Raw genomic sequence first — 12,365 nt, forward strand, 5'->3', positions numbered from 1 at the left:
AGCCCCAGCACCTCTCCGGTTCAGAAATGAGACGTTGTCTTTGGGCTATGAGCCACAAACCACGAAAACAGAATCATTTTGATGGAGGCCTACAGGCATAAGGAAAGGTCCTTAAGTACCCAACAACATAACATTCATTAATCCAAGAAAACTACTATCTACTAGTTCCACATTCAAAATTCTCTCTCACACCAATAACATCTAAAGAACCGTGCTGCATCTAAACAACAGTCCACTAAAACCTACTAACAAGCCAGATGCTGCTATAAAGCTCTTGAGTATGGCAGGAAGGCATTCCTCAGCATGTGGCACTGGGAGGAATCCTGCAATGTGAAAACACCTATTAGAATGGACTGGAAATTATGTGTGTGTGTTTGTGTGCAAGGGAGGGGGTGGGGTTCTTCTCCTGCACCAATTTTATACTTTTGAGCCATGCCACTTATGAGTATACCATACGGTTTCCTTGCCAGTGAGTAACCGCAACCAACCCTCATTCCAAGATCCCAAGAATGTGAGTTCCAAGCGGGTTTTTGTATCCCCCCCTCCGCCCCCCCCCAGTTTAAAGGAGCTGGGCCACACACAAACGCACGCATAACAGACTGACATTGTATCGGCAGTATTTCATATGCCAGCTAGGGAGAGGGGCTACTTTCTTCTAGGTTTCCCTTTCAGAACAAGTTTAAATTCCAGGAAAAACTTTAAACACACACACTTTCCAGGCTTTTCGACTGAGCAGAGCTAATAAGCCTGAAAGCAAAGGAGGACAAGGCAGGATGGAGATGCCTATACCCAGAAAAGCTGGCAATCGAGAAGGAGTGGGAGTCAAGTGACTTCACTTTGATCAGGTTCCAGATTTGCAGCCAAAAGAACAAATAAATGTAATCTGTTTTTATTTATTTATTTATTTTTAAAAACTGTTTAGTTAGGAAAGGCATCTGATTAGCTCAAATCAAATTGCTGCCCCCCAAACACATGCTTTTGCAGGCCTCTCTGCCTTTGCCACCCATCCTTCCCTCAAACTTATTTTATGGGGTTCGGAAGCCCTTTCCCACAAACGTTCTAGAATAATAACTTTCTGAAATCCACACTGTTGATTCTAAAATATTGTCTCTGTTGTGGTTGTCTGTAAAACTGGTGGTGGTTGTTGTTATAATTATTATTATCAGTTCTTTTTTTTTGCGGGGACGCTGGGGGACACATACTCCTAAACATTTTGTGAATCTTTGTACTTTTGTCCAGTTACTGTATTTATTTTTTCCCTATTTGAACTATAAAATGGTGGTTTTCTTGAGTCAAAATGAGAGTACAGTGGTACCTCGGGTTAAGTACTTAATTCGTTCCGGAGGTCCGTTCTTAACCTGAAACTGTTCTTAACCTGAAGCACCACTTTAGCTAATGGGGCCTCCTGCTGCTGCCGCACCACCGGAGCACGATTTCTGTTCTCATCCTGAAGCAAAGTTCTTAACCTGAAACACTATTTCTCAGTTAGCAGAGTCTGTAACCTGAAGCGTATGTAATCTGAAGCGTATGTAACTTGAGGTACCACTGTACCCCTAAACATTTTTTAGAAAAAAAGCACTGATTATTATTATTTTAAAAATTGCCTTTCTTTTGCTATTTACCATCTTGAGATTAATAGTGTGTTGCATCGCTATATTCAGTTGCTGTTCGTTGCTTGCCTTAATAATATTTATTTTGAAAAAGAAACATGATTAGATCCCCGTTTTCTTCTGAACAACTTAAGGCAGCCTCCGGCAGTTTCCCCCTGCTAATTCCAATGCAGTCCAGCTTCAGCCAGATGACTGCAGTAGATGCCTTCACATGATACATCATGTGCCACTCTGTGCCCTGAAGCATAACATGTGTTCACATCCAGCACCCTGAAGCATGTGAAATTATTAAAAATGTTATGAATTGCTCCGAGCACATACATTTCCCCTACAAAAAGTGCCTCTACTTTAGGGTTTAGGATTAAGGAAGGGCTTTCTTGGTAACAGACAGACAAGCTTAGGCTGCGGCATCTTTCAGTTCAGAAATTAAGGCCTTTTCCCAAGTGGTTCTCTTGCCTAGTGTATTCCCAAGGGAATATTCCTTTCAGGCCCTCCATCTTCTCCTGGTAAACCTTGTCAAAGTATTCAGACTGTGCCACCGTGAAGTGAGTTTTCCAGTCTCCACAGATGCCTAGAAAATGAGGACACGGGCAACAATTAAATTCAAACTACCTTTGATTAAACTTCTCTGGAGCTGAGCTTCTCAGCACTTTGCAAGTCAGCTCCTCTGCCCGCCAGAGAAAATAAGCATTGCAAAAGTCACTGCTACTAGATCAAAGGGTGCCTGTAATTGCCAATGAAATTGTGCAGGACACTTCCAGCAAAGGGAAAAGTGACCGGTGCAAAGGCAGAGTCAGGAGGTCAGAGGTCAAAGTAGAAGCCTTCAGATCTCTCTCTCTCTCTGTCTCCCATGGAGCTGGTGTGCCAGAAGACTTATTTAGACTCTCTGTTATGGCCAGCCAGCCAAGATCTTCTCAAGTTGCTTAACTTTCCCCTTCTATTTTGTCACTGCCTGCCTCTTAGGCAATGGCGAAGATACTACATTGCTCTCTCCCACCCCATTAACAACCTCTAACAGCTCTACTGTTGCACTAATGCATGCTAATTATCACCTGGTTTTTAATTTAGGGGTATGGGCCTCAGCACTGATTAATATACATGTTTTTTAGGTGGCGCGTCTCTGGTCTTGCTGACATGGAGAGGATTCTGCTGTGTCACCACACACACATCCCACTCCTGTCCTCACTCCATCTTCGCCCCAGCCATATTTAATTGTGCGAGGTCACTGGTGGTGCCACCCAAATTCTCTCACCTCTGTTGGCACTGTGGCTGGATTGTTCCTTTATCCGTGATCTGTCTGCCATGCCCCTTCTTCCCCATCTCCTCTGAAACTACGGAAAAAGCTACTGGAGCAAGCCTCACCCTTCCTCAGGAAGGTCCCTTTCTCTTGGTCCATAAATTCCTTGGGAAGCATTGTTGAGTTGCACATGTCATTCCTCCTCATGGCTTCGAAGGAAGTGTTCTCCACCACTGATGTAATCGCTGCCTCATCAAGCTCTTTCCCTAGGAAATGGCAGAGGCGTTCCACAATACCAAACAGGTCCTGAACAGATACAGAGGGGACTAGTGTTCTAGGCAGCAGAAAAAGTAAGACCTATGTTCTTTGATACCTAATTTTAGTCTTAAGGTTTTGTATCCTGAAGTGTGTGTTTTAATGAAATCTGAGATGCTCATGGTGCACTCATTCTGCATCATGTCAGAAAACTGCAGAATATACAAAGCCCTATTTATCCTGAGCACAGCCAGAGAATCAGTTTCCCAGTTAACCCCAAACCTCTCTGTTATCATGCCCTGGGTTCTAATTTTTGCACAAAACTTGAGACATAATCACAGCCAAGACGAAAGACTAGAGACAGCTTCTAGAGGTTTCACCATATATTAATAATGGTGTCTGCCTGTTTATGATACTGCAATATCCAATGCAACAACCTCGGGGGAAATGAGTAGGAGGTAGCGCTTTAAATAAAGAACAACACGATCCTGTACATGTCTACTCTGGGGACTTGCTCCAAGGAAAGTGTGTCCATGACTGCAGCTTAAGTGATGTTTAGAATGCAGTTTAAGAACTGATAACAATGGAAAAGGAATACAGGTTGTGACTCGTGGGATGAATGAAATAAAAATGGGAGGCGACATAGGGCAACTGGAAGAGCACATGCTTTGCTCAGAAAAGGTCCCTGGCATCACTAGGTTGGGCTGGGAAAGGCTCTTGTTTGAAACCTGTGGGGCAGTGCAGTAGACTGAGCTAGATGGAGCGATGATCTGGCTTGGTGTATGGGAGGTTCCTGTGTAAATTGTCTTTCCCCTCCATCACCTAGCAGACATTTTTGAATTCTGGGTTGCATCCAATGCCTAGGGCTGCCATACGTCTGGAATTTGCCAGACATCGTCAGGATTTGGATGTCGGAAACAGTGTCCAGGCGCAAATTGCTGAAATGTCCAAGAAAATCCAGATGCATTGTAACCCATGTCGGAAGTGTAGATTTTGGCAAATTTCCTTAAAAATAGCTCAGAAACTACTTTTGTGTCTGAAGGGCAACCCTACTAGCATGGCCATTCTGCTTGGTCTATAAACTTCCACTTGGACAGTGGAATCTCCCCCTCCTCTCTCTTGCAGCCCCCTGCTCCCCATTACAAATTCAAAATCTGCTCCATTAAGTTGGGGGACCCTCTGGAACAGATTGGGGGTGAGGTACAAGGAGAAGAACAGGAAGTCCTGCTGTGCGGGTAGAACTACATGTGTGTAGCATTGAATTCAGCCCTGTTTTTCATGTTGCTAAAACATTGTCTCATTTGTCTTACCAATGAAGAACGCATGGAATAGGTTTGCATTCATTTTTCTACCAATGGGGAGGATGCTTTACAGAAACCTTGGAAAGGGTGGGATCTGCCCCATGCTCTCACCTGCTTCAGCTCCTCGTAGCTGATGAAAAGGAGGTTGCTTTTGCCTTTCAGCTTCATCCAACCTGTGATGTGGTCAAACCACGATCCAAAAGGTACTGCACCAAGGAATACACGGAGATAGAGATATCAGCGATGGGTGGTGGAATTACTTTTTACAGAAACCCTTTTTTTTTACAAGGAAGGGATGTAGCTCACTGGTAGAGCATCTGCTTTGCAGGCAGAAGGTGCCAGGTTCAATCTCTGGCATCTTCAGGTAGGACTGGGAATTTCCCTTGTCTGAATCCCTGGAGAGCCACTGCCAGTCATTGTAGACCAGTACTGGGCTAGGTAGACCAATGGTCTGGCTCAGAATAAGGAAGCTTCCTATGTTCTCTCCATGAGTAAAGATAATGCACAGAAGGGGGAATGGGACCAAGCCTGCTGGCCTGGCCCCAATGTCACTGCACCTTGCTGGTCCTGACCTTGACCGCCACACATGCATCCAAGGGTCCGAAAAGGCACGTCTCTGCACATACAGATAGAGTTATGCAGGTAAGCAACCACACAACAGGATTTGATTTGATTCCTTGGGGGAAGGCATGACTGTTAATGCAAAAGTGCTTTAAATATATGGTGTGGGTGTCCAACAATATCTGGAGGGCCATAGGCATAAGGAGTTTCCCTTGTGGCTGCCACAGCTCAAGACCTATAGATAAACCATGCCCTATAAATTAGTCTCAGCTGTTATTTTGAAAGCCACCTGAGAGAGTGGACCCTCATTGCATCTTGTGGCAATGAACTGCTGGGTGTGTGAACTGGATTTCCACCAAGGACACCCAAATGTCCCAAGGACACCCACCAAGGACACCCAGATGTCCCTTCTTCCTCCTCCTCTGGCCACCCACCCTCAATCCAACTCACCATCCCCACTCAGGAAACTCTCCAGGAAGTGGTTGAAGGATTTGGGGTTCTCAAAGGGGACACACATCTTGGAGAAATGATAGTAAGAAACAAGTACATCCCTGGGGTCCCGCAATGTGTACACCACCTAAGGGAGAAAACTTCTGTTAATTGGTGGAGGTGGGGCATTATCAGTGGGTGAACACTGTCTTAGGGTGACTACAAGGAAACCACCTGGGCTTTATATTGTAAAATTTGGAACTTTGCATGATCCAAGGCTGAACCTCTGCGGTGAAAAATGGCTTTTGCCATTCAGCGTGGTAACAGTGAGGTGCTAAGGGCAGGTACAGACGAGACCTGGAATATGGTTCATTGGTGAATATGGCAACACCAGCACTGATCACTTTAACTAACTATACTATGTAATTATAATTTTGGTTTTCGAGTCCTTGCAATGAAAATAGCTTAAGGTACTTGAAGCAAAAAAGAAGTCGGGCCTAGAGTTATAACCACAACTTTAATGACAAAACTTTCCCCTACCCCTGTAAATAAGCTGCACACCCAACATGGAGTTTTTCATGTTGAATGGGCTGGACCCACAATACTACAAATGTTATTTTCCACTTTCAAAGATGTCCTTCCCTTCACGCACAAGCAATCACCATGGCAGTGCCCCTAGGCTCTTTGACAGGACCCCAGCCAACTCCATATTCAGCTCCTCACCATTTACTCACCTTAGCTTTGGAGCTGAAGAAGGCTTTGGGGAAGATATGAATGGGGAGGTGACAGGTGAGCAGCCGTGGGGGTGGGAGGAGATGCGCTGCCTCCAGGCCTAGCTGTGTGGTGAACCAGGGGGCACGACAGGAATTAAGCACAGATTGATTCCAGCTTGGATTACCTCCATTGAGGATCAAGCTGAGGATCTCAATCATCCACACTGTTCCTTGATGAAGGAAAAAAAGAAAGAAGTCCACAGGTTTAACGAGGGTTGTTATTTTGTCGGTACCCACAAATTCATTTTACTTTAAGCCAAGCACACCATCATTTTCTAACAGTGGCTGGCCCAAAACCATTTGCAAAGCAATCCATCACAATTCCTACATCTAAATCTGGTTCAAAATTTGGGAGTGGGAGTGGTGAAGAGGAAAACCAGGCTTTGATTTCAAAATATGCAGTGCAAACCTTCCTGTACATGCCAACTCATAAGTGCATCCCTTTGAGTTCAATGGGGTTTACTCACAGGAAAGTGGATAGAGGATTACATCCTTAATAACATTTCCCAAACATTCAAATTCAAGCAACATTTGAATCTCAATCAGTTCTGAACCAAGCAAGTTTGATTTTGGATTTTGAGCAATCCCATGTTTATTTTTTGAATTTCGGTGTTTAAGGCTGCTATTACAGAATTTAAAACCTTAAGTTTTTCTAAAGAATGTTAAGGCCATCGTCTTAATTATCCAGTTTCCAGATTCAGTTATGTTGTCCTTTAATTCCCCCGCCTAAAAACTAAACAACTACAAATGTTTCCAGGGGTGGGAAGCAAGTTACAGAAGCACATAAAAACAGCTACATTTTTGCAAGTGCACGAGAAAAGATGGCATTCTAATAATTTGTTTAGGACAAAGCTGGCCTGAATTCATAGTAGGTCCAAACATAATGGGCAGGGCTCTGCATTCTGTGATTCTATACAAATGTAGAATGTCTTTCTGTTTTGAAATCCCATTCCCCACCCGATTCCTGAGCAGGAATCCCACTCCTACCAGACTTGGGGTAAGTCACATTGAAGATGTCGTCATCTCGCACTTCAAACTCATTCTCAGCAAAGCAAAGCTTCTCCACCGAGTTATATCCTGGGGGGAACTTTATCCCCTTATAATGGACATACTGGACAGCCATCTCCTATGGAGCAAAAAAAGAGAGTTCAACATGGGGACAAAGCACCAGTGAAACTGTGGTTTCTTGATGTAGTAAGGTGGGTCTACTGTAGAGTGTGTTCAGGTGTCAGGATCCAAGCACACAATGGTTTTGAATGGAGGTTTGCCATCATTGTGCCCTGACCAATGGAGGGAACTGCAGGGAGGTCAGCCATAAAAGTCTCCTTGCTCCACTAAGCTGTAGCCAGTCATGAAAGCCCTTGAGCCAAGCTAGGTGCACCTCAGTGAGGAGAGCTTTCCATAGATGTGGAGATGCCATTGAACAAGCTCTTCATAGGCCACAGCACTACATACTTCTTTCCTGTGTGGGGCCAACAGCAAACCTCATCCATAGATCCATATTCGAAGAAGACATTCTCTTATACCTTTGGGCCCCACACTGTCCAGGACTGTAACTGTAAGCACCTTGAATTAGGCCTAGAAAACAACTGGTAACCAGGGAAGCTGCTTTAAAATGGGATTTATACCCAGCCTGCCACTCCCATAAGCATCCTGACCGTGGCACTAGTTGCAATTCCTGAACCAACTTGAAGGACAGATCATAGTAGTCAAACTTGGAGGTTACAAGGGCATGGCTACCTTTGGTGCACTAGCTAAAGCCAGGCATTAGTATTCCTAGCTGCTGCACAATGATGGTTCAGTGAAGTGATCGTCGTGATTTGGGGAGCAACTCAAATTATGCACCTCCTTCTTTTTCTATATTTTTGCAGGTGTTGGTGTTTTCTGTTAGCAACAACAATATTGTCTCACACTGTTCCTTCTCTCTCCAAAAGTAAAAAAAAAGAAAAGAAATAATAAAGGTCAGGTTGTTGTTGTTTTAATAAGAGGTGACAATCAGGAAGCAGGCCTGGAATATTCCTGAATGAGCCAGATGGCTCTTTGCCCCTCATATCTGGGAATGTGAACTAGGGCCTATATGGAACCAGGAACCAGAGTACTGAACGGGACCTGATAGTAGGTATTTCCTTGTGTGGACCCTGCTTTAATGCTGTTTCTGTGTGCTGTGAAGTACTGATACATGAGCCCTCTTTGCCCCACGGCATCTAGAAACTGTAAGGGCCACAGGCGAACCAGCCAATGCCCGGAAGGAAGGGGAGCATAGCAAGCTTCTTGAGATAGTAAGCTTGATGTCGCATTTGCAGGAACACACATACACACAATTTCCTCTAAATCTGCTTACTCACCTGTGCAATAATATGGCTTATGTGCGGGGAGCAGGAGAAGTTCCAGGAAACCGCAGCAAAATTGCAGGGATGGGCGGGATAACGTCTACTTCCGAAGAGTAGCGGGCAGCTAAATCTCCCACCCACTTGCCCCAAGCTCAGCCTGCCTGCTTCTTCTTCAGAAGGTCTTTATTAATCTTCTCATGTGCCTCAGCAGCAGCAGCAGCGACCCAAAGGCAAATCATTAACAGAATGTCCCGCACAGTCTATAAAGCCCTCACTGACCCTGGCTTTAAACAAAAAAGAAATGTGCATGGGTGGAAATAATGTGAATCAGATGTTGTGAGTCTCATTCATAAGCAGGCCTTGTTGCTGTGAGCGTTGCTTTGTCCCACTCGCTGCGGCTGGAATGCTTGTTGTTGTTAACTCCATCACCTGACACCCCCTCCTCAGCCTTTCCTTGTCCACTTGAATTCAAAAGATGAAGATTTTTGCATCGTCCTAAAGTATTTCCCCCCCTGATTTTGCAATGAACCAAGTGGCTAATTCACTGGATAAGCTTAGCCCATCTCCATCGATGGAACGAAAAATCGGAAAGAAACACAAAGCATGCTTATTTGCATGAAAGTGCTGGTGGCCGAGGCCCATTGGGACCGCTGGAGCAGAAGGCAGGCAGACCCACAGGTGGTGGAGGGGGCTAAGGAGCAGGAAGCTGATAGGCAACGCTACCCCCCGGACTGGTTGAAAGATGACAGGCAAGCTGGTGGTTGGCTGAGGGCGCACTGAGCTTGGTGAAGCAGTGCCCCATTCATTGTAATTGACCACTCACCACTGGCTTAGAATCTGCTTAAATATGACCTCCCCCCCAAAGCCCTTAATCTTTATGGTTGTGGATGTTTTATCCACAAGCAAAGCTGGCATGAGGGGGCGGTGAGGGGGAGAGACTACAGTTGGCAGTTTGGAAGATGCAAGCTCAACCTGGCATCCTTGGGCAGCAGCCAGTCCTCAACATCCTTGCAGGTCCCACCTGCCCTGAGCCCTGCTTGAGTTTTAAAAAAAGATTCAGCCTGGTGCTCTGAGAAGCTAATTCCAGCCGACATTTTAATTCACCACAATGTCTCTGACGTAGCATCACTCTCTCTGGGTCCAGAAACAGTGGCTAGATCCAACTGCTTGGGTACTGCATGTACATACATGGATGGCTCAGTTGGTAGCGCATGGGACTCTTCAGCTCAGGGCCATGGGTTCAAGAGTTTCAAGTTTCTAGCTGGGACTGAAACTGTATCTTTGGGAGCTTGCCAGCACCCTCTTTTCAGACCCCTCTGTGCTTCAGGTATGCCTCTTTGCTTCCATGTACTTCTGCATTTATCAATAAGTTGCATATTGCAGACATCTTAAATCCCCAAGGAATGCTTCATTCAAAAAAAGGGGGGACCCAGTGGCAGTACCCCAGCACTTCTCAACCCTCAGGAAAGTGCAGAGTGCAGAATAATACATTACATCTCTGAAGGTTAGAACCTTATATCTCATTTTCTCAGTGTATTTATGACATATATATTCTTATTCTTCCTCAGCCAAGCTGAAATATCCACTTTGGTAATGAATTGCCAGACTGAATAATGACTGTGATTATGCAAGAGGCAGCCTTGATAGTAGGTTCTCATCCGATAGAATATGTATTTTAAGAAAGTAGATATTTTCAGCTTGGCTGTGAAATGCTTTGCCCTTGGGAGTTAGTTACTGCATGCATTACAGAGGCAAGAGAGAGAGAGAGAGAGAGAGAGAGAGAGAGAGACGTTGTTACATGTTCTAAAGGGGTTTCCCTTGATGATGTAATTTTTTCTTTTCCCCATCAACTCTTAACAGGCTACATGCTTGTGTGTAAAGTGAGATCTTGATGAGGAAGAAAATGGTTTGAATTGTCAGTGAGGCAACCTCCCAAGGGAAAGACGTTGTGTTTTATAAATTGGATGGTTGACAGGATTTGCAATACAATCCTAGACCAATTCATGTAAGTCCCATGGAATTCAATGGGCCTTATTTTACGTTGGTGGGTATAGGAACGTGGCCTTACAGTTCAAGTACTTGAAAGTAAAACCTGTTATGCACAATGGGACTTCCTGCCCAGCAAGCGACTACAGAATTGCAGTCTTAAGGCCCTTGATAGACACCATTATATTTGAAAAGTATCATGTTTGGAATAAATAGATTATTTTTATATTGTTTCTCTGACTCTTTATCATATCTCTCCCCCGCCTACCCTGTCCAATTTTGTCATGTTTTGATACTATTTTATTATTGTTGATGTCACTTCATCATAGAATTGTAGAGTTGGAAGGGACCGCAAGGATCGAGTCCAACCTGCTGCAATACAGGAAACTTTCTGCTCAACAGGGGACTCAAACCCTTGACCTTGAGACTGAGTCTCATGCTTTACCAACTGAGTTAATTTGTAATATATATACCTAAGCATTTTTGTGATGGCGTATATAAAGTATGCTTTACATATCTGAATTGCCAGGTTTTATAGGACTGTGTCCCGAATAGGTGATACCAGCTAGCTTCCATGAGATGGGCTTCGTTTACAACACTTTTTACATGTCACATAAATGGGGGCTAGCCTAGGGGTGCTGTTTCTAATTTTTATGCCTCATGAGAATAGCCATTTTGTCAGCATAGGCCAGTACGTGTGTGTATGTGTGAATAAGATACTTTTGACGTTCAGGCTGTGTTGTTGCTTATGTAGTCAAAAGGGCACTATACACTCAGAAAAGTTAACTAGGGTTGACCTACGTCTGGAATTCCCCAGACATACCCAGAATACTGCAGTCAAAAGCAGTGTCTGGGCATAAAATCCGGATATATGGCAATCCACATCGGCAGTGTCATCTTTGCCAATTTCCCTTAAAAATAGCCGGGGGGGGGGGCTTTTTGTGTGTTTGTGTGAACAAAAACCTCAACAACTTTGGGCAAAACTGAAAAAAGCTCAACATTGCCAAAAAAGCAACTTTTGTGTCCCAATTTTCACTTTCTGAAATATGACAACCCCAAGTTAATGGCAGAAGGTTTGCAGAAGTACAGAAAAGTTTCAAAACCTTTCTCCCCATCAACAAAAAAAGAGGGGTATGCAATGAAGACTTTGTACACTGTGGCCAAAAAAAGTTCCCCGTTGTGAGGGGGGGTTGTGGAAAATGAGGGGGAAATAGAGTATCCTGAACAGAAACACTCAACCCTGCAACTTTTTTCTTACTCACAAAAATCATAAAAGTATATAATTGGGGAAAGATCCACAATAGTTTCCCAGATTATGGATAGTCTCCACCTTTTCTGAGGTAACTTTCAACCATAACACCTGATTGCACCAAGGCAGGACCCTTTCCTTCCTTGCTTCTCTGCACAGGTGTCCTCTGTTACCTCTGGACTCCCACCCCGTTTTTTAGTTGGGGGTAAAATCTGAATCTGGCAAAGGGAGCCCAGTCTCTTACTCCTCCATGCCCTCTAGTGGAAGAGCCCTGAATGTGCAGGATCTGTGGTGATCTGTAGAGCTTAAAGAATAGCTTGGAAAGTCAAAGTTACAGATAGGTAGCCGTGTTGGTCTGCCATAGTCAAAATAATAAAAAAAAATTCCTTCCAGTAGCACCTTAAAGACCAACTAAGTATCTGAAGAAGTGTGCATGCACACGAAAGATCATACCAAGAACTAACTTAGTTGGTCTTTAAGGTGCTACTGGAAGGAATTTTTTTTTATTATTTTGACTTGGAAAGTCAAAGTCAGAGATCATTTTGTTTCCACAAGAATGACTGGCCTATTTTGATTGTATGGTTTAAATGTGGTTTTAACAGGTAATTTCAAATGTATCCAAGAGGAAGGTATT

The 12,365-nt window shown here is 44.2% G+C and overlaps 1 protein-coding gene across 2 annotated transcripts; it reads right to left on the reverse strand.

Moving 5' to 3' along the window:
- Positions 1–617: 617 nt before the first annotated feature.
- Positions 618–12,040, reverse strand: SULT2A1 (sulfotransferase family 2A member 1). 2 transcript variants are annotated; one of them, XM_083472323.1, is made up of 7 exons: positions 8,512–12,040; positions 7,154–7,292; positions 6,128–6,336; positions 5,415–5,541; positions 4,515–4,609; positions 2,973–3,153; positions 618–2,181 (listed from the first exon to the last, which is right to left on the reverse strand). In XM_083472323.1, the coding sequence occupies exons 2-7, from the start codon at positions 7,287–7,289 to the stop codon at positions 2,030–2,032; spliced, it is 900 nt and encodes a 299-aa protein (XP_083328449.1). In that variant the 5' UTR covers positions 7,290–7,292; positions 8,512–12,040; the 3' UTR covers positions 618–2,029. The 2 variants fall into 2 exon arrangements, with proteins under 2 accessions (XP_083328449.1, XP_083328448.1); XM_083472322.1 differs by lacking the exon at positions 8,512–12,040 and having other exon boundaries at positions 7,154–8,380.
- Positions 12,041–12,365: the final 325 nt, after the last annotated feature.

The sequence above is a fragment of the Podarcis liolepis genome (assembly GCF_965112155.1).
Source record: "Podarcis liolepis genome assembly, chromosome: 13".
NCBI lineage: Eukaryota > Metazoa > Chordata > Lepidosauria > Squamata > Lacertidae > Podarcis > Podarcis liolepis.

Excerpts from the sequence above, each read along its gene's own strand:
- SULT2A1 (XM_083472323.1), bottom strand. The coding sequence starts at position 7,289 with ATGGCTGTCCAGTATGTCCATTATAAGGGGATAAAGTTCCCCCCAGGA. Across the intron at positions 6,337-7,153 it reads TGTGACTTACCCCAAGTCTG|GAACAGTGTGGATGATTGAG; the intron begins GTAGGAGTGGGA and ends TCCTTCATCAAG. Across the intron at positions 2,182-2,972 it reads AGGGACCTTCCTGAGGAAGG|GCATCTGTGGAGACTGGAAA; the intron begins GTGAGGCTTGCT and ends CTCATTTTCTAG.